At 37.2% G+C, this 25,033-nt stretch overlaps 1 protein-coding gene across 8 annotated transcripts; it reads right to left on the bottom strand.

The window, feature by feature from the left end:
* Nucleotides 1–917: 917 nt before the first annotated feature.
* Nucleotides 918–17,545, bottom strand: GPR1 (G protein-coupled receptor 1). Of its 8 annotated transcripts, XM_027637049.1 has the most exons (5): nucleotides 17,461–17,545; nucleotides 16,753–16,841; nucleotides 14,785–14,932; nucleotides 14,515–14,721; nucleotides 918–3,702 (listed from the first exon to the last, which is right to left on the bottom strand). In XM_027637049.1, exon 5 carries the CDS (start codon nucleotides 3,684–3,686, stop codon nucleotides 2,634–2,636), a length of 1,053 nt encoding a protein of 350 aa, XP_027492850.1. In that variant the 5' UTR covers nucleotides 3,687–3,702; nucleotides 14,515–14,721; nucleotides 14,785–14,932; nucleotides 16,753–16,841; nucleotides 17,461–17,545; the 3' UTR covers nucleotides 918–2,633. The 8 variants fall into 8 exon arrangements, with proteins under 8 accessions (XP_027492850.1, XP_027492846.1, XP_027492852.1 ...); XM_027637045.1 differs by lacking the exon at nucleotides 14,515–14,721; XM_027637051.1 differs by lacking the exon at nucleotides 14,785–14,932.
* Between the last annotated feature and the right edge of the window lie 7,488 nt (nucleotides 17,546–25,033).

Raw genomic sequence — 25,033 nt, 5'->3', positions numbered from 1 at the left:
AATAAACCCCAGAGAGCACAGTCTCCCCAGTGAGAAAATAGATTGGCATGTGGACAAGAGAATTCCATATAATCCACATGAGGGGGTTTTGTATAGTGTTTGGGTATGTGCTGGTGTATTACTGTGGCATTGTGCCTGTGAAAAATCAGCATCTTAGAGTAAACAAGGCACCCTATAACAGAAAGATCAGTAGAAATTTCTATACTTTAAATGTGTGATACATGGCAATACTGGGAAAAGAGTTTTAACAAAAACTAACCCACATAAAAACCTTCAGAACCACAAACTGTCCAGGAAGGAGATAAAATTAACCAGAACCTATCTATTATAAAATATGTCAATAGCTCTTTCCATAGTATCTCTTACCATGATCAGATAGATCCCCTTTTCTGGCTTTTCTTTTCTGTTTTAGTGGGTTGAACAAGCATCCTTCAGTCCAAGCAGCAAAGAATTGTTGGTCTTTTCTTGCAGACACTTGGGAAACAGAAACTTGGAGCATTATCTGTTTTGTTTAGGTATCTTCCATTACTTTTGAAGAAGTAATCTGGAGATAATTCTGCAACTGATCTTGGTGTGAATGGTAGTAGTTACATTGCAAAATTGTTAATCCACTTAATTCCATAGATCAAGGCTGATTTTGGCCCTATTCAATTCTATTCTCTCTCTCGTCTGCTTCAGGGCATGCTTTCTGATCATCTGTGCAAGACAGCATATATGTTCTCCCTTTTGAAAATCAACCTCTGTACGGAATATAGGAATATATGTGTGCACATAGCTGATGTGCAACAAGAAACCTTAATTCCCATAGTAGAAAGAGTCAGCGCTTGCTTTCATCTTCCAAAATCTTTGGGAAGGAGCTGTTATAAGAAAGGACAGTTACCGCATATTGCTGCTAAGAAAAGCAAATGAACACACTCTTTGGAAACAACAAAATTTTATTACTTCATTTGGACTACAGTCAGGAAAGTACATCATTCCTAGAAAGATGTCAGGGAACATGTGAAGAAAAACTCCAAGATGTTTCATTTAGGCATATTCAGCAGCACAGTGCCAAAATATTATGATGAGTAACTATGTACCAGGCAGCAAATGACTCAAAGGAAGAGTGCTGTTTACCAGCTTTCTAGCCTGAAGTGAAATACGCTGAAATTCCACTGATCCCTGCCTGACTCTCCCAGGCTCTGAAACCAGAGCCCAAAGAAATAGTTAAAGACCAGTCAGACTGTTTCTATTTGTACAGCTACCAGTACTGGGTGTGGTAATGCATACATATACATATTTTATACAACTGCAAATCTATTTACATATAAGGCCTCAATTACAGTATAAATGCTACTAATGTGTGTTGGCAGGCCATAGAAACTAGGTAGATTATCTGAAAGGCAATTTTATTCTATATACCTAAGCCAATAGCAAGTTAAAAACAGTTCAAATTTACCCAAAGCTCTGTGCTTTTACTTTTAGTGGAGTTTCGTCCCACATTCAACTTTTTAATTAAGTGGTATTGCATCAGAAATTGATTCACTCCACATAGCATATCTGTTTGTATATATACTTGCATTGGTGTGTGTGATTCTGCAGCAAGCAACAAGTTGGAACAGAATACAGCATAACTGGGACTACTTCATCTTTCTTATGGGAGTGGACTCCATTTCCTGGATGAACTGTCTTGCCTCTCATTTGGCAATGAAGTCGAAATTTGGCTACAGACTTGTAACAGAATATTGTCGAATTCACTACACCCATTTTTTGAAGCTTGACATTAAGGCAAACAAAATGTTATTTCTTTATCTTTGCTTGACAGAGCAATAAAAAGCAACCAATAGTTGTAAACCACTTGAAGCCTAAAAACTTAAAAGAAGTATGGCACAGGACCTTTAATCTCAGCTTCTGTAAGAAATATTCTCACTAATTCTTTGCACATTTCAAATGAACCCAATACCTGTATGAAACATCTGCTCAGTATTTTGCACCCAGCTAGTGCTAAAAGCACAAGAATAAGTGACCAGAAAACATAGGGTCTCCTGTCTTAATTTTGAGTATAAGATAAAGAGCATTGGGAGAAGACACATTTTATTTCCGTATTTTTCTTTTTTGACAAGAGAAGGCAGCAATTCAGGGTTCTCTGTCTTGGGATCCTTCTCCAGCTGCAGAGGGGAGCCACTTCACTTAGCTGGGAAGTAGCTAGGTGATTCCTACTTCAGGCAGCGCTTGGCAATCGGGACTCATGGCCACTGATGTATGGCTACAACCTCTTGAATGAGACTGCCTCAAACAAGAGAGGTATCAGTGATGGCAAGGAGGAATATTTTTATTATGTACTCTTTTGATATCAATGAGGTATGGAACCATAGCAAAACAATGGGATTAAAACAATATTCCTCATCAAAAACCCAGTTGGAGTAATTCCACTTATGCTGACAACTTTCAGCTCAGGCTGTATGTGCTTTGCAAGGACACCACACCCAAACGATGTGTCCGTTAAAAACCTTTCAATTAAAGCAGCAAGTGCAATTAAGCCAGCTGTTTATAGAAAACTGTATATGCAAAGATGCATATCTGACTGTCAGATGTGAAGTCAAGAACACTTCCAAATCTCCCTCTCTTCTGGAGGGGGATGTTGACGAGAACAGTCACTGGGCAGTTTCACAATAGTGCACAGGCGCATGGCTGTTGTCCGAGCTCCACAGCTGCTCGCTGACAGTTCCCGAGCGGCTCACTTCCCACAGAGCCAGTTTTAGCACCTCAGAGACTGTTGTCTTGACCTGGGCCTGGAACTTTTTGCTTATCAGAACATAGAGGATTGGATTGAGGCAACTGTTGATGAAACCAAGGCCAGTGGAGAGCGGAATGCCATCCTGTAGTAAGTCATGCAAGTTTTCGTCATGGTGAGCAGACAACTCCACAATGCTGAATATGTGATATGGTGTCCAGCAAACAAAAAAAGCTACAACTACGGCAATGATGGTCCAGAAAAGCCTGCTAGAAGTCAATACAGTTCTTTTCTTCACTTTAACAATCAGCAATGAGTAGCAAATGACCATGGTCACTAAAGGGAAGAGGTAACCAAACGCAAGCCTCACCCAAATGAGAATGTGATGTGTCAGCAAAATAAGTTCTCTGTCGTGCACATGGAAGTTGTTGTAGCAAATGGTGACATTGTTCAGAACCGTAGCTGTGTCTCTAAAGTATAAGGCAGGGCCACCAATAATTGCAGCTGACATCCAAATGACCCCACTGAGAACAAGGGTGTTCCTTACAGTCCGATATTTGTAGGAAAAGACTGGGTGGACAAGGCGGATGTAGCGGTCAAGGCTGATGAACGTCAGGAAGAAAACACTGGCAAACATATTAAGTAGTGCAATGAATGAGTTCATTTTGCAGAGCCACTTCCCAAAAGGCCAGTGGAAGCCCATTGCCACATATGTAATATAGAGGGGCAAGAAGAGAACAAAAATGAAATCTGCAATGGCCAGATTGAGGAACCAGAGGGTAGAAACAGATTTATCCCATTTAAAGCCCATAAACCAGATGACAATGGCATTACCTGGCACTCCCAGCAGAAATGCCACACTGTAAAAGAAAAGGGAAATAATATGGGCAATGCTGAGGGAGGACTGGGGTGACTCATCTTCCTCAGACAGGTCGTAGAAATAAGAATAGTTCTCAAAATCTTCAAATGTCATGCTGCAGAGTTGCTTTCTGGGGAAGAAAAGAAATGAAATGGTCAGAGGAGAAAAGTTTTACTGTGCTGTAAATAGTAAACTGCAATTCTTTTAAGTTCTTGTTCATAAAAAACTCCAAAACATTGACTTACATTATCACATTTTATGTCAGTTGCTAGCACAAAGCTCGTGAAGAATTCTGGTCACAGGCATTTTAAGGAATGTTCAAATCAAAACAACACTGAAATCTTCAGGAACTGTTTTCCACATATTGACTTCTCAGTGACAGCACTGAGCACAGTATCACTGGTAAATTTCTAGGTGACCAGATGCAAAATTTTACCAAATGATAGAAAAAGAACAATTTTGCTATTCTTTTCTGGTCAAGTTTCATACTTTATTGCTCTGTTCCTACATGAAGCAAGTTTTATAGATAATATCTGTCTAAAATCAGAGGAGCATCAGACATCTATGTAGGCAAAAAAGTTCACTTAAAACACCAGGAAGGCGTTTTTTATAAAATTACACCCACCACCCCCACCTCAAATTATAGTTGACAAAATGACAGTGATTTCTCAAGCAACTAAAAGCTCATGGGTTTATTAATCTCTACCATGTATCTTTGTATCAAGGAATGATGATTCAACATATTAGATTTCCTCAATGCAGCAAAAGACGTACAGAAAGAAACATACAGAACAGATTTCAGGGATAATACATACAACTATACTATTTTTCCACCAGTGAGCTGAGAAACAGGTATAGATGAAAGAAAATAAAGCTTCCCATTAATATAACAGACACTGTAAAAGCTATGGATGAAAATGTGCGTGCCTCCTTTTTTCTTTTTATTTCAAAACAGAAATTTCAGAATTTTCTCAGTTTTTTTCTCTTGCAAAAGCGTCTGGAACTTACAAGTACAACATAATTTTTCATATAGGAATTTTCTTATGTGGGAGGGAGAGAAGGTAGCAGGGGAGAGGAAAGTGGAATATAAACCAAAAGAGAAACTCTGGAAACAAAAGTATATTAAGGAGAAAACATAGCAAACAGAGGTTGAACAAAAAAAAAAAAAAGCAGTCAGAATTTATGTGACAAAGCTGCAGCACACTACAGGTGGCCACAGTCTGACAAAAGTAGCTGCAATGGTCAAAACAATTATTCTGCCAAGTTCTGTTATCATTTAAAGCTATATTGTCTGGTTGGACTCAGTTGCACTGAGAACCTGTCCCTGAGAGCAGGATGCAACCAGTCCATTAGCTGTACTATGAATGCTCTTACCGCTACACTTCTGAGCGCTATCTCCATTCCGAAACCGAAATTCAGCCCGAGCTTTTGGAACTCAGCCCTGCATTCCTGTAATTCCATTCATTACAGCATGCTAAGGACAACAGGAGAGGGGTCTCCTGAGCACACTGCCTGCAGAACAACATCTGCAAGCGTGCATTCACGTACATACCTTTCCTCCAAAAAAGTAGTTCTCCCAGTTTGAAAGGATTACTCACACAAGTGAAGCTACGCATGTGCACACGCATTAGCAGGATTAGATTTCTCATTTGTAGATGGATGGACAAGGAAGAAAAAAAAAAAGGTTGTGTAATTTTATATCTCTTGATTAAAAAAAGATGTAGTAAGTAAGAGTCAATACAGCCTGTTCTGTCAAGAGGCTATGATAGTATTTGCCCTTTTTAATTTACATCAGGCTGAAGGAATGTTAGTTGGTTTGCTGTCCTGATAAAATGATACTTATTGGGCTACATTTATGTAATTACCCCTACATTATGTAATCCACCCTTTTGAGGGTGGATTCTGCATTAAATACCACTACCACCCATCTGAGTAATTTTTTCAAACAGCCTAACAGCTGCTGAGAGAATAGTATAAACATGGAACAGTACCACGAACATCTGGAACAACGTTATATTTGGACAGTTTCAGAGGACAGCCAGGTTAATAATTGGATTTTTAATTGGTTTTGCCTATATAAAGAACTATACCTTCAAGTCTGCAAAATCTGCAGATTGCATTTGCAATTAAACGATAAAAAAAATTCCAACTCTTTAAACTCTTGCTGAATAACATTCTCTATTTCAGACACTAATAAATTTTGCTTTTAAGAGTTAGCACAACATAATAATACTTGAATTCAAACATTTCCTCACAGACTTTTTTTTCCGTAATGTTGCTAAAAAAACCATAATGACAAACATTTGCCTATCGCCCAACAATGTTAATTTTATGTTTAGTATTCCAAAGATGATGTATAGCAGGAGAAAGAAAACACATGTAAATAAATGCCAAATATTTACCAAGCCTCCAGTAGTTTAAAACTCCATTGAAAGAGCACACCTTCAGGATGCAATTATTTTTCCAAGCTTATATGTTTCCTTATCTCTAGTCTTCCAATGCAATGACTCTTTTGCAGTGGGAGTAAGAAAGCAGGAGGAACATTGTTTACCACTGCTCCCAGTGCACAGATGCTGAAACTAAACTCTGTGTCTGGGGTTCAGCAAAGACTGCCAATTACATTTGCGAAGTCCAGGAACTTTTACCTCTGGCACTGACATGTATGAAGTACTTCTATAACAGGACTCAGAGTGTTAAGCCCTGTTCTGAAAAAGATAAGCAGTAGGTGATTGTCAGGGAGTTATTCTGGTTTACCAATAAAGACCCAGATTTTTTTCTATTAACCATCATTCATCAGAGATGTTTCTTTGTGATCTTAAAACACACTATCTCAAATACATGACTCTGAAATTAATAAATTTTCAGAGTCAGAGCTGTCTTGCAGTTCAAATCTAGGTCTTGAAAGTGAAGAAATCTAATTGCATTCCTCATTCTGACACTGATTTCCTGTATGGTCTTTGATAAATGGCCTAATTTCCAAGCTGGAAAAAATTCTCATGAACCTGTCTGCAAACTGAGGCTCAGTAGAGAAAACAATACTTTTAGACAGCAGTTTCTTCTTAGCTTTCAGACAACTGTTAGAAAGGGTAAGGGAGGTTTGATGCGGTTCACTGGCTCAGTCCCTGCTGGTCTGGGGAGCCAGTGCATGGAAAATATTTTTCAATAAACAGGAAAGTGTGGTTAGAGGTCTTCCAATAAGACTTGGGAGCAGCCACAGGTTACAGAACAGTGTTCTATTGCCTATGGATTAATATAACCAAGTTTAGACTTCATCCTGTCCTTTTTTTAAATTTTATTTTAAATACTAAACACCCTGTGTAACGTGTATGCTCAGCAGTGGCTTGACGAGTCTGTTCCTGTTTGCTGAGGTCATAAGCTGCTTTGAAAACTGAGCCTCCTTGATTCAGTTGCTTAATTATGAAAATAGTTGACCAGGAGGCTTCATTTCCTGTCCCCTTCTGTAAAACAGAAGTTAATTACTAGACGACTTCATAGGAATATCACAGGCTATAACTTGGTGCTTCTAGATCCTGGGGCAGAAAGCAGAATTAGCAGGAAATACAAATCAAATACAAATCATTAGGACAAATTTCTAAAATACAAAGCCACAGAACTGCTGAAAACAGACTTCACTATGTGTTGCACAAAATGTCTTTCTCTGAATTTCAGCAGGGAATTACAAACTTGGATCTCAGTTGACATATTCATAGTTTTTTACTTAAAGTACCTAGAGTTTGTTTTCTCTGCCCCCATGTAGTTAAGCCATAATGACAACTTGGACAAATTGTTGGATCTGCCTAAAATAGAATAGCTTTTGTCACACTAAGAACGGCTGTTAGGACATGGGACTGGTACTTTGGAATCTATTCATGGCTAGGCCACATGCACCCTGTTTGACCAGGGGAAGTCGTTTGACCTCTCCACACCTCAGCCCTGAGGTCAGTGGAACGGCTTTGGAATTAAATTACACTGCGTTTTCAGTCTAAAATAGAAGAAAACAAACAAAATAGTTGCAATTTTCGCCAACTTCACTTGATGCAAAGTCTTCGTGGGGGTTCAAAGTTCCCTGGGCACCACACAAGTTATGACCCAATGAATTACACTGGCAGTTTATACCACATGTTTGGTATAACACAGCCTCTCTCTCACATTTGGTCCTCATTATCTTTGAATTTTACGGAGGTCCAAGGAAAGAGTTTATTCATTGCCTATGTCAGTTAAAAGTTAACACAAATATTTGAGTGGTAGTCCCCAAATCTATTTGTTCAGTGTGATAAACACTGTTCAGAGCCCCTGGCCAGCTAGATTGGTTTCAGAGGTCACAGTAGTGAGTTCTGACTTACTAGGAAAATCACAGTTTGCAGAGTTGGCTGTCTCAACAGTTCAGTTCATAGAGGGAATATATTACACAAACTCTCCTTTTAATGTCTTTATAAATAATTTTGAGCATATCACATTCCATGTGTATTATTTATGGTTAAAGGAAAGCTTTTATTTGATTGAGTTGCTTCAACTTCTGTCATTTGCAAGCACCAAATATTGGAGAACAACTAGTTTCACAAAAAAAAGCCTCCTTGTCATACTGTGCATCAGCAATTTTATCTGGGCATTAAATCCACTTGAGAGCCCTCAAATATTTTTCTGGGAACTTCTGAGGTGACAAATTTTGAATTTATCTAGCTCAAAAAACAAAACATGAAATTCACGGGGTAGTTTATCTAAAAATTTTAAAACTCAGAAGGCTAAGTAAATTCATTAGAGGTACATATGTCTTCTATATATTTATATTTTATATTTTTATATTTGTATTTTATATTTATATTTCTATATATATACTACGAAGATACAAGAAAGATTATGAAATGCACAAGGAATACTGATGAGATTACAAACTGTCATACACTCATATTTCTCTCTAAAAGAACAAAGCCAAAACAACCACCTGCCTCTATGTAGAAACTTTCTTATAGCAGTGAGTGCCTGATATACCTGTACTACAAAATTAAATCATAGCTATGCTAGAGTTTAAGCCTAAAGCTGACCCTGCAGTCAAAGCTACCAGGCCACAAGCATTTTAAGGTACTACACACAAAGGCAGAATCAAGGCTTGTGTGTATGTTTTCTCTTTCACAGACACGTACACAAACAATTGTCTTTTGACTATTGTTTTAATGGTCACTAGACATATGGTAACCTAATTACTTCAGAAGCCATCATGAATTCAACAACTAGAATGGGTTACAATAGATATGACAAGTGACTGGAAACCATTTCAAGCTGCAATATACATGTATTTGTTCTAGCAGACAAGAAAATAATGCAAATAACCATCATTCTCCATTATGTCTCTCAGTGAAGCAGTAATAGAAATGTATATGCAATGTACTAGCTAGACATCTCCTAAAACTTAGGCCAAACCCAGCTTTTTTTGAGCAAGGCCAAACATGACACTGTTAGTCATAACACATCACTTCATCTGTGGTATTTAAGTCATTTGACCAGATAATAATAGCCTGATAACATTTTACACAAATTGAGTGTTACAGTGAGATTAACAAACCCCTCTAGCACAGACAAAGTTAATATTGGTAAAGTTATGATTTCAGGTCAGCAGTTTTGCCAACACAGAAATGTTAACCAACAAATGGAAAATCCAACTTCATATCTAAATAAGGCTGCTGTAATAGGAAAAGTATCTACAGTAGGTCTGACCCTAATATAACAAATCATCCAGACAACTGCTGCAATTAAGCAGTTTACCATTACCACAGTCAGGTAAATGATAAATGTCTGCAACCAGCAACCGCATCTCATCAGAAGTGATTTATTTTCATGCTGATCCCAAGCACCAGGTCTTCTATTCCCAAAGATGACAAAGAAACCCGGGTGTCCTCAGGATACACACTAGGGAAGGGGAGGGCACCTGATAACTACACAGTTAGTGCCTGTTCTTGCTTATTCCTTTCTGTTAACACAGCTAAAAGTAAAAATATCTTTTTTAATATTCCTTTTGAATGTAAGGAGTTGCTGTAGCCACTGCAAGTCTATCATTTGACCTCAAAGATAGTAGATTAGAGTCAAGAAAATGACTGGTGATACCTATGAACACTTAAAGCAGCCCCTTTTTTGCAGAAAAAAATATTCTCATGTTCTTACAAGTAGGTAAAAATAGACATTTAGGTAAACAGTGCCGCCTGAGATTTAAAATATCATCTTATATTGTATGTGTCAGCACTGCCAAAGTATTTACATAACCAGTCTCAACCCCTCAGTATTCATAACCCTTACCGAAACTAGGTTCAAGCGAGAAGCATCATCAGTCTGGTTTACAGACAGGAATGCTGAGAGTGACCTACAGGAAATCTCTGATCAAACCAAGTGCTAAACCTGGAGTCCCTGCCTAGTGGTTTAACCACAGTCCTATCCTCCTTTCTTAAACTTAACACTGTCCCTTCACTAATGATGAAACGAAGAAACCACGGCTTCACCTCTGGGAGACCTTCCCTTTCCTAAAGGGAGGCTCTCCCCGAGCTGTCATGCCCATTGTGTTGGAGGGAGACAGCACTTACTTGGGCAGCCCTTGCAGGTTCTGATCTTTTTCCTCTACACTGAAGAGAAAATGAATCTGGATTTCCACCATTTGCTGGTCACATACACTAATCTGTCTCTGCAGACTCAGGACATAACTCAGAGCTGTTAAGCACACCTCTCAAAGCCCAGCAGGTACACCACATATCATACTGGCTGGGTCCTCAGCATGTAAGATATGCACACTAATGAAGTGTTGTTCCAGGCAGACATCATGTGTTTTCTACTCCTCCACAAATGCCAGCAGTATTTTCTTTGGCTATAAGCCACCATAATAACTACATACCTAGAGTAATAGAGATATCCAATTAAAAAAACTGTAAGTGCCTCAGCTTCCCAGTGAATAGATTGACTAATTAATTAGAAATGTTTGCATTTCTAATTAATTATGGCTTTTAAAGGTTTCCAAGCAAAAATTACTTGGAAATTTTATTTTGTAACTGTCTCGTATATTTGTGATGAAAGATGATTTTGACTACCATTTATGTGCCATTACATGATCATGCAGCTCTGAGCATGTTTTTTGCATGACCGTACTCCTTCAGCAAACACACACTTTACCACAACTCCCTCCTAACAGAAAGCATCAAAGTGACAGTAGAGAATAAAGAGTATGCAGATATTTCTTTCAGATTATCAACTGTTGTCTCAGCAGACTGAATAAGGACAATTAAACATATGTTAGACAACAGCCATGCTAAAGGTACTGCAGAGTAACAACAAGTCATTACAGAAAAAAATAAAATAACTCTCTCCAGCAAGATACAAAATATCTATCAAATAAGAGAGAAAAAATAGCTTACAATTTGCTACACTTACTGTCCTTTTAACAAGAAGAGTTTAGAACTAACCCCAGAGAAAATTAGCACCACAAATCAGTCCTCTAATATGCCTTCTTATATCCTATTCTATTCCAGAAATATTAAATTTCCCAGTCATTTATAACAGTATGCTTGGTTATGTACTGTCCTCCAAATTGAGGTCTGTTCTCCTAGGTTTATTCTACTCCTTGTTAATACACATCAGCAGTTTCTTCTTTCATGAATGCAATATTGCTGTGATTATATTACTGTTGACAACTACTCTTGCATGGATAAATCAGAACATTCAATTCCAAAATATCGCTAGTACATTTCTTATCAACTGAAATGTTTTGGATAACATACTTTATTATGTCCTCACCATTAATATACTAGAATCACTGTGTACAGTAGATTAAAGGCGTCTACTTCTGTATGAGTGTTATTCTAATATTCCTACTCATACAAAGCTAACTATTTCATTTACTTTAAGATCAAGTCTAAAATAAGCACTGCCTGTATTGCTGCAAAACTGAAAAAATCATAATGTTAATATCAGGAGGACTGGATATTTATTCATCTCCCTAATATGACACTGGCAACACTCCCTAGCACTGATAGGAATAGATGGCACCTATGATTAAGGTGTCAAATTAGGAGCTTGGAAATACTGGTTTTACAGGCTTCCCATATTAGCTTTGCAAATCACTTCTCACTTGACTCTGCTAGATATAGCACAACCCCTCAGTTAACATTATTCAGGCTTCTTAAATGGGCAATGATTCTTCATATTTTCAAAACATCTCATTAAAATGATGAGGGGCTGAGCTCATTAAAGAGAATCATTAGAAAGAAGGAGTGGGAGTGTAGAAAGTGATATTACATTGATGGTACAGGACTTACTACACACTCCTTTCCCTCTATCATCTAAAAGGCTTCAGAAGGGAATAAAACTTCTATGCCAAGCTCACACTTGCTGAAAAAGCATGTTTTTTATGTCGGGATAGTACCCAAAGGCCTCAGCCTTCGAGATCAAAGCCTCACTGGATCTAGGCACTGTAAGAACATAATGAGAGACAATTCCTGATTTGTTTATAAATAAACAAAATATACAGACAAAAGAAGAGCATGAGAAGGAACAGAAGAAACATCTTGCCCAAAGCCAAATGGTAGATTCAAAGGTAGAGCTGGAGGCAGAATTCAGACCTTGCTGAAAGAGTGAAGAGGGAAGTATCTATTGTGGACACAGGGAAAAGATGCTGGTTCTTCATACTTGTGCCTTGTGATTCTTGAAATACATTCTTCAAGAAGTATCAAAAAGGGACAAGAGAGCCTGGGTAGGAAGTAGGAAAATGCTGCAAACTTGTAGCTAGCTAATGTCCCTGCCAAGAAGTAGAGACTTAGTGTGCTGGCTTTTGCAGTTAACTCTTGCAAACAAACCTGACTTGTAGTAATGGGTTTATTAGCTTCCCTTTGAGCCCAGTAATAAAAAATTATTGTATCTGCAGCAGGTCTGTTCAGTTTTATCCAAAGAACTGTAATGCAGTAAAATGGTGGGCCAGGTACAAGAGAGTTGCAATAAGCCAGCAGCAATTTTCTCTGGAAAAAAGCAGCCAGGGGCTGATACAGGGTTTTTGGCTCCTGTCTTCGGTTCTCAAGCTCTGGAACATAATGAAGACACAAAGAGTACAGAATTAGTTGAGCTCCCCTGGAAGAACTATATGTTTCTTCTGAGGACACAAAACTTTTCTTTTAGTCTCAGGAGCCTAGCAAGTGTGGGAGAGTTCATCCCTGCATTATGGCATCTTCCCTTCTAAAACCAATGTGTCTTGGTCACTGCCCACCACAGCCACAGCAATCCCTTTCTTCTGGTAACAAGCCACCAGAAGCTGTTCCTTCCAGTGAACTCTCTTTTGCAAAGCCAGCAACAACAGAGCCCTGCAGTGTTGTGAAACTGCTGGCTTTAGACTGAATGAACACAAGTCAAACCATTATCAGAAATAATGAGTGCAAATTAGCCAGACAATCAGCCACCACAGTAAGAGAGACAGCTGAACTGCTGGCACATTCCACAAGACAAAATAAATAAATAAGCAAATAATAAGACCATTCAATAGATTACAATCCTCTGCAAACCTAGCTGTCACTTAGTGCTTGGAATAGCAGAGTTATTAATACAAAATTAACATCTAATAACAGATCACAAACTCCAAGTGTCTGTTAAGAAACAGAAGGAGAAGAAAATTCTTTAAGGCAACTGGCTTTATTAGGAAACATATAAATTTCCTCTTTAATCAATCTATCAGAACTAAACACAAATCTAAGCATTTCAGATGCTGCTCATTAGATTGTCAGCAGAGAAAGAAATTCGTAAAATTAAAAGAATGTATAATGTACAGTACATAGAAATTTATTATTTTGATCAATACTTTTCTTCTGTCCCCACCAGAGCAGTAAAAATCTGTGATCAGATTCTGCCTAAGAATCCTTATACAGAGCTTTCCTGACATATGATCCCTTTCCACAAAGGCAATTCGAGAATCCAAACCATAAATTCATTCTCCAGGCTTAAATAACTTCCACTGCACCACATTTAGAGATTTTAAGTGCAGTAGAAGTGGACTGTAGTGTCACTCATGGCACATACAGGGACTCCTAGGATTGAAGTAAACTTGGTAGGACCTCTATCCTGTCTGCCTGGCATAAGTGATTGATAATATTTTAAATTTGGGCAGAAGCTGCAATGACATTAAACAAAAGTAAATTGGGTTATCAAAATATTTGCATTTCCTAATTCAGCTGAAGCAGGACGATAATATGATGCTAGTGAAAGTAAGGTATCATAAGCAAGTTAATCCTGAAAGCAGTTTCTACAAAGCTGCTCTGACAAATTCCTGTACTGTGATATACCCTTACTTTCTTCTCCTTAGCTATGAGTTAATGCACATTTAAAACTATTCAGAAATACCATTTCATTCAGCTAGAAAAAAAAATGTGTTTTGATGTGTTTTAATTCATAGACATATGAACATAGGCATAATTCAATGTATACACGTTGTGTAAGTCTACAAAAACAGGTCTGTGATATTGTTTGGCTTTGCAAGATCACATTTAGAAAGGCGACAGGTGACAATGACACTGTTATCACTAAGTCTGAATAAGAGGTGGAATAGAGCCCTGTCTCATTGTGTAGTAGTATACAAAGCTTCAGATCTTGTCACTTCTAGGAAACAAGCTAATACACTTAATGAACTAGATCCACGTCCTACCTTATTCCACAATGATTAAGGAAAACATACACACTTTCCAGCTGAGATCATAGAAACCTTATTTAATTCTGCATGACTGTAATTCTTCAGAATTATTTTGTTAAGTTGAAATGATTTCCAGTTTCTAGAATCAGTTCAGAGCAGAACTGGTGTACTTTTTTCTAATAATACTGGGAATCTCTATAGCTGTGGGAGACACACTATCCCTACTCAAATAAAAAACCTAAAAACCTGCATACTATGGGAGATGGGGGGGAGAGAGAGATTTGAAGCAAGGTCACTTACCATTCTCTGACAGGATAAAACTCCTTGAAGTGTGTATAAACATATTCAGAAGTCATTAAAAATTAAATTCACGCATACTTTCATATCTTTTCTTGATTCAAAACAATCTTTGAAATACATGAGTATCACAGTCTTTCTTCCAAGAAGCTGTTTTGGCCAGTATGTGCTATATCATCTTACAGAGTTTGCCTGCAAGTCTTGTTGTAGCTGTAGAGACACATTATTTAGAAGGAAGGGAGAAAAGATTTTAAATATGAGAGATTGACCCACCTTTCTTAGTTCTTTGAAACAAAAGGCACCGTAAATCAGGGACGTGAGCTCTGTAGCAGAAGGAAGAATGAAATGATCTGCAGAGTTCAGAGTGACTTCAGTGTGATTCCAGCTGCTTCACTTGGCTACTGCCTTCCCTCTAATAAAGCTGCAGAATGATATAACGTCGTGTTTGTTTTCAGCTGAGGAAGTTGTTTCCAACTTCCCTTGGTTTTCTAGACCAATTTTTGAAATACTGCCATTCTGTATAATCCCAGTATTTCACCAAAAATAAATGTTAGACATGTGAATGAATCATTTTGGTCAGTGTCCAAGCAAGCAACAGATGTGGTGACTGATGAATGGAAAGAGACCTTACAGTTGTGGGCTGCTTTTTGTTATGCAGAGAAGAGGCTGAACAGTATTTCTTTGTAAGCACTCCGGTTTATAGAAAATAATGTTGAATGAGCTGAAAGATGCCTAAAAAGTCACACTGAAAGCATCATTTTGTAACTGTATGGCATGATACATTCCTTTTGTATTTAGGATTAGTAGATTAATCTCCTTCTGTGTGTAAGACAGAAGTGAGCTCCTCAAAACACTGATTAGTGACTCTTTGTCAGACAGTGTAACACTGGTCAAAAATTTGAACTGGATTTTAGGAGACTGGGTTGGTTCCTAACTCTGTAAAGAGCCTGCCGAATTTTTGTGGCCCAGCCTCATGATCTCCATGTAGTTCAGTTTCTCAGTCAGTAAAATGGGAATATTATTCCACTGGATTCAACCTACCATAGATTCACTTGACTCTGATGGTATCACACTCATCATACCATTTTAAATCAGCTGAGCATGTCAGTCTACCCTGACCAAAATCAAATCTCCCAGTGGGAGCAATAATCCAACAGTGTTACTCCTCTATCACTAATGCAAAACATGTAACATGTTCAACACTGATTGAATCTAGTCAATGCCAAATTTTCCAGATTTCAGAGATCACAGATTCTCTTAACACTAACCAAAACCTCTCTTTAGCAAAACCAACCTGTTTTGTTTTTCCTTCATGGCAACTCTTCCTGTTCTGCCAGTATAACTTTAAACACTGATAGCTTGAACATGAGTGTGAAAACCTCTAATTCTATGAAAGGAGGATGGAGATTATGTTATGGTGAGGCACAGAGGCCCTGGACTATGAGAAAAGGACAGGGGGACATGATTCCTGTGAATATATAAGACAGGAGATGAACAGAGGGGGTTGACTGAGGAAAGCACATGGAAAGAGTCAAGGACCTCACTTGTTTATTTCTTGCATTTTAAAGATTTCCCATTTTCTCTAGGTATCTGATTGGTTAACCTTCACTGACAAAAATCTCTTTTAACAGTAGTTCTCTTCTTTTGTAAATATTGGGATAGGGTAACTATAGGCACCACTTAACAGCAGATCTGCTGACGTTTTTTTCCTTGTAATGGCACATGAGTCTGTGTGTCTCTAGGTACTTTGCCAAATCCAGTTATTGTAAGGCAGTTAATTCAAGGGTTTGCTCAGTACTATTTTAGTAGGACAAAAGAGGAAATTACCGGGTAGATAACCCTCACATGATACACAAAAGAAAAAAAAAAAAAAAACAGCAAGAAAAGTAGTCACACATATGCCAAATGTTCTTCTTCTCTTCTTCTGGAGAATGCAATAGATTCTAGCAGTTTGGGGTAGTGAGGAACTGTCCTTAAGGTGCTGTTTACTTCACCATAAACTAAAACAGGTTTGTGACTAACATATACTGGTGATGATAGCTTATCCTCATTAGGGAGGATTAAACCTCTCACGGCGATTTTCCTCACCTTTCCTTACCACTATACCAAATATGAAATCCCAAATGCCAAGGGCCCAGAAGACATTTTACAGAGGAAAGTTTTCATAGGAAATGAGAATTTTTTTTTTCAAGAACAGCAGATTACTGCATTTAAAATAATTTTTCTACCTATCTGTCCTACCTACATTTGCTCCTTTTCCATTGAAAGGGACTTTTGCTCTGATGAGCAATTGCCCCATTTGCACAGTATAACCAGCATGTGTAACACACCTGGGAGGAAAAAAGGAAAAGAGAACAGACTTTTACAGACAAAACTGTATTTAATCTGAAAGGACTTTATTCTGCTTGTTTTCTGTTTAGAGTTAAATACACCATTTTAGTCACCTACAGTTTTGATTAACCACAGTGGGAATCTTAAGTCCCTGAAGAATGTGAGATTAGACCCCAAATCTTTCCTTGTTTTAGTTCCTTCTATGCTCAGAAAAAGTGAAAATGTGAGGCACAAATGACATGGCTTTTTAATACAAACTTTAATGCAACCCATTAACCATTGACATAACTTATTTTTTAGTGCTATTTTTTCAGATATTTTTGTGAAAGTTAGATGTTTGGAAGAAAATAAGTGAAAAAAAATGTACATTGTTTGCTTTCACATCTTCTTTTTCTGTTTGGAAGTTGTATTTTATTCTGCCATGTCATTTGTGCTTTTTCAACAGGGCAAGTTATCAGAGTCTTGGAATTTTGAGTCTACATTAAGTATGGCAACATGCCAGAGCAGCACTGAAGAAGGACATGCATTCATGAACACACACTGCACATGGAACTTGCAAAGCAGAGAAATACTACTTTATACCTGATGGAAAAAGAACAAAGGAGAGCATTTACATACACATAGTAGATATCGGGTAGTCCAGCAGTGAATAACCTGAGTCTAGTTTTAAAAGCACTTCTGATTCTTTGGGGGCTTTTTAACCCTATAAAACAAAACAAAGGCAGAGGATGTATGGAAAAAAAATATACAGGGGAAAAACCTTCAGAACACTTTACCAGTATTAACCAAAACACAAAGTAAAAAGCAATAAAAAACCCAAAAGTAGCTGTAATTTATCTGAATTGCCAACAATTGCCTGATAATTCTGATAATTATTCCCACTGCTGGGACCTTATCAAGTTGCCTATCTGCACGTGCAGATAATCTCAGCACTAAGGAACACCCCAAACTAAATTCAGTGTTCACTAATTCAATTAAGTCGTACCAACCATAAATTGCAAATTAGGTCAAACATATTTTGTTTTCTTAAGGTTAATTTTAGCTGGACAACACAAGAAAGCAACTACTTACTGCTGTTTACAATTCGGTCCTTTTTTTAGAAAAGCAGTTCTTCACTGTTCCTTTGTCCTCACTGTTTGAATACCTCATCGATTAAAATCCTCTCTGGAAAGACCGAGTTTAACTACCTGACAATCAGGAAAACGGTCATTTCCTCCCTTCCTGTGAAACTAATGGCTATTCATGCCTATCCTTTTGGTAAAGCTGTAATGTTTACTTATGGCTTAACTGCCCACTATATACCACAGTCAGCAACTATGACAAAGTTCTCCAGCGACACATTCAAACAAAACACGCGAGGAAGGGAGGTTTGGCTCACCTAGGTAGGTCCACATCCTCTTTATATGCTGATATTAAAGATCTGAAACATTTCATGTATAATTCCCCAAAGAAATTCAGCAATTTTTCAGAAGGCAAAATCCTTCATCTATAGCTTTTGTCAGGTGAAAACACAAGCATATAAATGAATTGATATATGTGTATATATGTATGTATATACATACCAGTTCAAGCAGCAGCACTTCATGTAACTCCTGCAAAAATACAGTCAGCAGGGCATTGCATTATGTGAAATAATTAATATTAGACAATAATTTAGTGCATTATATATATATATATTTATAAAGAATGATACTCCGAAAAAATACTATTAGAAATAGGCTTCCCCCCCACGATTTTCCAAATGCAAATACTTTGCAAAAATGCAAATACTTGCATTTTTTCTGATTTTCCACTAATAAGTAGGAATTATTTTCTACATAACTTTCAGACCACAGCTATTGAAACTCTATATTCACATGAGAATAAAATAAGAGATTATACCTGCCATTTAGATAACATTTGAAATCACTGGAATTTTCAGAGGGTATCTTGACAATGAAACTTCTGATATGTCATTGAGTGCTTAAGATTATAGTCATTGAATAGCTAAACAGCCAACTTGACAGCAGTATTTTTCCATTTTAGCTGAAGTGCTGTCTCCTCCCATACGAAGGAATGCCAGCGTTTGGAAAAATAATTTCAGAGAGATCTACAGAGATTAGAGAAACAAAAATAAGGCTATGCAAATTATAGCTGTTTCACTGCGTATTTCACAAAGTATTTTCATATTTTTAGTATTGATATAGCGATTAACCAACTTGCACTTTTTCACCTCACAAAAATTGCCAGGAACTACGGAGCTACCTAGATAGGTCTGAGGAGTGAAGCCAGAATTTAATATCACGCATCTTGCATTGAGTCAGGTGTCTCAAAATCTGCCCAAAGCCTCGACAGTCTATGTTCAAAGAAACCCAAAGCAGAGAGATAAACCTGAGCCACACCTCTTCAGGATTTTAGCTGCCTCCACCCACTCAGGATCCAAGTCACCAGCATAATTGCCTACACCTATTCTTACAACCAACAGAGTTATTTTCCATTTAAAATGTAAAGTCTGAAGATTCAGTTATCCATCTTTTATGTAATAGGTGTTTGGATTAAAGACCCAAATCCACAGTACAAATAGGATTACATTTTGGTGCTATATACAACAGACACAGCTCTGTGACCCAAGAGGTGTTTAAGTCTCTCATTCTGCATTCATCTAATAACAACTCACAGCTAAGTTCCTGAAGACTGTTAAGATTAATAACAATGCATAAAACAAGCAGATCTGCATGAAAGAGACAATCACTATTCTGCAATTAGTGAATTGCTCTTGGCTACTGTGCTCACTGAGACACAGCTGGTCTTAAACACTAACAAAATGTGAACCAGGAAACTGAAGAGGAGTTCTGCAAAAAAAGCAGAGCAAAACTGAGGGTTGGTACAAAATCTGGGACAGGTCCCTGAAATATATACATTAATAGGCAGGGTGCCTATACAGGACTCACATGTGATCAAGCAAGGTTGTTGCTTTGCAGCATTACTACTCAAAATCTTAAATAAGAGAAACACCTGTGCACATGTGGATTCGTGGAGCCTGCTGGTTGCTCTTTACCATACTGACCAGCCATTGACACTCCTTAGGATTTATGGACATGGAAAAGAGAGAATACAGTTTTGCTTCTAAACCCTACCCAGCCCTCAGCCTCTGAGACAGAAGATGATAAATCCCAATAAAACCTGCTGCTTGTGATAGATGCAAAGCAAATTATTAGAAGCTCTGAAAAACACTTTGCTAGTTAAAGGCTCAGTGTACAAGTCAATCTTATCTCCTCCATTGCCTTAAATGAAAGCAAAACTAGCACCATTTCTAATAAATGGGCAGTGGGCTCAGAGGATGAGGCATAGGAAATCAGCCTAAGCAAAGAAACAGCTAATCCCTCCAATATTTATTTGTCCATTCTAGTTCTAATCCTTAAGCTCCATCAAGACACACAGAGGTTAATTTTAAATCCCTCTTACTTTGCAATTTATTTTTTTTGGAGAAGACTATGTGACCCAAATTCAGCAGTTAGCAGGAACTTCAATATGGAATTTACATGAATGTAGAGACTAGAACTAGCATTTTATGTAAAGGATACTTAAGGGTCCCTTCTTTCAAGACAAGAGAGGGGAGCTTGTGTAGAAGAGAACAGCTACTTCTTCATTCAGGAATTAAAACTAGGCAAAGGGGAATTCCATTAATTGTATGTAGCTTGGGTGCAAATGAGAAGTTGAACTTGGATTACTTCAGTATTAGAAACACAAACAATCTCACAACATAGACTAGGCTTCTGTTTTGCTGATGGACAAGAAAAAGAGAGAGGTTAAACTCTGATTGAAAGTAATAGTGTGTGAAATGCTGAAGAAACACAAAAAGTTCTTTTTCTCTCTTTTCAAATTTTTCCATGAAAAACTCTACATTTTCAAACTATGAGAGAAAGAGGCTTCTTTCAAAGGCTGATGTTTTTGCTTATCAGCATTCCTAGCCTAAAATTAAGTTTTGTCCCTGAGAAGAAAACCACAGAACTTCTCTTGTTTAACTTTCTGCTTTTTTCCTGAATAGGATAAAGAAATCTTTCTTTAAATTATTCCCAGAGTAAAGCAAATTAGAGAGTCTGCTTGCTCTCAGATGTATGAAAATACCTTACACGGTTTATTGTGGGAACATTAAAAAAATTTAACATGATTTAGAACAGGCAGTGCAGAGGAAAATAACACTTACTTAACTGTCTTGGGAATACATTTTGACCCCACCTTAAACTGCCTGCAGAACATGCAGTGACTCAACATAATAGTATATATATCTGGAACTCCCTAACTCCTATAAATTACACTACAGACAAGGAAGCTGCAGAAGTATTATACATTCAGGATCATCTTAAATTGATCTCTGTCTATTTAAAATCAAAAAAGTTTCATTGAAATGGATGGATATGAACATTTAATTCAGAATATTCTGAGGGGTCAAAGCAGGTTCACAACTTCTGGGAGTGTGAAAATTCTTGAAAAACAGAATTAATAACCCTCCAAGAAGCTTTGAGAAAATAATCTCTTTGTATCAGAAAGACCTTATTCTCTGCTTTACTAATGGAAATTCATACTCACCTATGCAAAAATGCTTTGGAGTTCCTACTATAAAAGAATGTGAGGTAGGCTAGAAGGGAGTATTAGTCATCTACCATACCTATTTAAAATACTTCAAGACTCTCACATTAGCATCTGATTAAAAAATCCACATTCCTTTTCTACCTTATCTATAATAATGAGACAAAGGACGGTTTAAAACACGCTAATGAAAACACTGTGCCATGCAGATGAGACTAATTCTGTTCTGAGTGTATTTCAGTCATAGCATCTGACTGTGGTTAACACAAGAACCTCTTGGTCTTTGAGTTGAAGGCTCTCAGGTTGCAGAATTCCCTTCAGCATGGGAAAATGGAGTAATTTTACAACTTTTCACTGTATCTTCCAGTATGTACATATCAGAAATTTGGTAATGAACAATTCTACATGAAAACTTTGCAATTCTCAGAGGCCAAACTGACTGTATCAACCAGACAAATTAAAAATCAGTGTTATTTTTGAAAATAAGTATGAAACAATAGCAAAATAGAATAGAGAAATTCTAAGGAATTGTTATTTTTGAAGCTATAAAAAACTCCATGCACAACACAAAGGTCAAAGAATATCCTGCAATTCATGAGCAGTGACCTACAGGCTACTGCAAACCCACTTTCTGACCTTTCTTTGTGTCACTTCCCTAAAAAAATAGGGAGAGTTATTTCAGAGAGATGAACTGACTGAACAATCATTAACTGAAAACAGAAATTACTGTGACTGTAACAGCAAACTATTCAGCCTTTTATGATGAAAGTCGTTCTCTGAGAGCAGAATGTTCTTTCAGCATTCAAACTGCTCAGCTGCTGATTTAATTTCTTTACATTTTCTTTTGGAACAGAAAGTCCTAAAAACATGTTGATTTAAGGTAATGGAGAGATTCAAAACAATTGCAACAATGCCAAGGTATGAATTTGAAATCTAATGTAAGATCATTAGTAGCCCATAATGTAGAAACTTTCTGAAAAGACTGGATTTGGATAAATTTTGTAGACATACTGTTCAAAGTGACACACTTAGAGTTGTCTCATCAGCTGTTCCTTCTGGATGACCTGCCAGCAAATGAACAGCAACAGCAGCTCTAACAGCAATTAATAAAACATCCTGAATAATAAACCACTCTGGGATCAGCGTATCCCAGAATTTTGCTCAGCACTATTATAATAAAAATCTCTGTATTCTCCAAAGTACATGTATACAGAAATATAATATAGAGGGGAATTTTAGTGAAAAAGAAATGTGTAAATCCCACAAATTCTGACAACATAAGCCTGTGAAAACAGCAGCATGGCCTCTGAAGAAGAGTAAAAAATAGACAAGGTGAGGATTTGCTTCTAATAAGATATTGCAAAAAGAGTCACACTGTGAAGTGCTTCCAGTAACCTTTTAAAAATTTAAGATCCAATTATAAGAAAGTAAAATAATATTCTTTGGAGAAAATTCTTGGTCCACATATTTCAAAAGTGCTTTTTAAAACCCTCTCAGTTCTAAAAGATATTTGAAACTTCTTTCTTTCAATTATAACACAACTTTTTGGTTGATTAAATGATTAAGCAATTAAAATGAAAATTTAAGTTGTCACTTTTTAATCTTAAAAGGTAGTTCTGGTAAGAGAATGAAAAATAGAAAGAACAACTTTTACATTATCCTTTAAGTTTGGGGGTTAAGCTAATATCCCGCGTATTGAGGATGTTTTTATTAACAACTCAGGCAAAGCTCTTATTATAAAATTAAAAAACCCTGTGAGTACAAAACAAAAGTTCAGTTTTAGATAATGAGAGTGTGAGCAGAATGCCCATAATAAGATTGTCTTCTTTTAAGATAGGACTCTCTTTAAAAAAAAAAAGAATTTTAAGAATTGTTTGTCTTTTTGGTTTGCATTTAATTCCAGTGCCATAAAGACCAGTATTATTTTTAAAAAACACGGTTTTCATTTAAAAATGAGAAAAGTGCTTTTAACAGAGAAAAATCAATGTGTAATAGCAGTCTGTCAAACCCAGCAAACAGTTTGAGTAAAGCAGAGCAAAGAAAACAAGAAGCTCTCTTTTGAGAAGAGAGCCTTTTACACAGGTGAGGAATTATTTTCCTTTACTTTGAAAACCTTTATTTAATAATCACAGAATTTATACTAAGGAGGAAAATTGAAATACCACAGAGGATCAGATAATTGCTCCATTAGTCTGGTATCTGATATCAGGCAGTGGCCAGCACCAAATTTTTCAGAGAAAGACAACAATTGCTTCACAGTAATTAAAGGTTTTAATATAGTGCCAGGCATTATGGAACATCCATTCTACCATAAATTTGAAAAGATCCTTCTTCCCCAAGGTTACTCAGAATGTGAAGTTCTCTAAAATCTACACAGGTACTCAGACTGCCTTGAAAGTTGCAGCGCTTGTTAGAATCCAGGCTAGAATTAAAAACCCATTTTTGTGAACGTTTGGCAAAAGTTATCTCTGCATGGGTCAAACCCCAGACCTCAGCTGCTGTCAGTCAACACTTAGCTCAAACCCTCTGAAGAACTTTACCAAAACAACAATATAATGATAAGTTAGGCTTATAACATCACAATGTAAAAAGTACATATGCAACAAACTAAAAATCTAGCCAAGAGTTTCCTGCCAGCCAGTTTTACCAACCTTGATTTTCTTTCATCACATTCTCCCTTTCCAGTCTGAACCCAGATGCTGGAAGAAATTTGAGACTCTTGAGGAAAATAGCTGTTGTCTGCATTTGTCAATTTGTCTTAATGTTTTAACAGGTACACCTTTGACTTATATTTGGCTAATGGAAGTGAAAAACGTAACAAATCAAAGTGGAAGTAGAAAGCAAAGCAGTGAAAGGTATATGGGGCAGTTTATAGAAACTCAATAGATAAGTAAAGATACCACCAAAGAGGAAAAAAGTGTGAGAAAAGTCAGACCAGGAGAGAGAATAATTTTTAAAGGGGAAAGGAAGTTTGTCAGCCCTACTCAGTGTTCATGCACGTACGTGAAGAGTAGTTTCCTAGGAGTGAAGAGGAGACTGTGGTAAAGGAGTATCTCTCAATATCTTAACTGAGTTTGAATCAAGGTGCAATCTCAAGTTCATAAATACAGAAAGAGCTGAAAGCCAAGAAATACTTGGCAACACAAGCCTAAGCTCTGCTAATTTTGAGTGGTAGTCCAAGACATAGAATATTACATTCTATGTAATAGAATGCAAAATATTCAGGAACATTCTGAGGAGAAGTTATACAGCATTATAAGACAGACTGTATAGTGCTTTGTCTTTGCTAAGGAGGACTCTTGTTCTACATCAGCCATTCTGGAAAAGAAACGTCAGTGCCTCAGCTATGTAACCAAGCTTACTTTGTTTCAACAAGTTATGAAGGGTTAGCCGAGCCACAGAAACTCACTAAGCCTCCTATAAACCACCATAAAATTAAACTCTTTTAACCTCAGATAACATGTCTATATATGTATTTGCCACATGTTTAAACAATGCAGCTGTGCTGACATGCAATAATTTGGGCACGTGCCTGAGCCTTCATGCATGTAAATGTTCTCCACAAAAAGCTGCTGTTTTTACAAGTTGTGCATTATAATAGGCAACAAAATATCATCAGGCA

This window comes from Corapipo altera, unplaced genomic scaffold (assembly GCF_003945725.1).
Source record: "Corapipo altera isolate COAL_440 unplaced genomic scaffold, ASM394572v1 45, whole genome shotgun sequence".
Taxonomy (NCBI): Eukaryota; Metazoa; Chordata; class Aves; order Passeriformes; family Pipridae; genus Corapipo; species Corapipo altera.
The sequence above is the reverse complement of the archived record's forward strand: the minus strand, read 5'-3'. Positions and strand labels throughout refer to the sequence as shown.

Bases quoted from the DNA above. Each gene is read 5' to 3' on its own strand.
- GPR1 (XM_027637049.1), bottom strand. From the start codon at position 3,686: ATGACATTTGAAGATTTTGAGAACTATTCTTATTTCTACGACCTGTCT.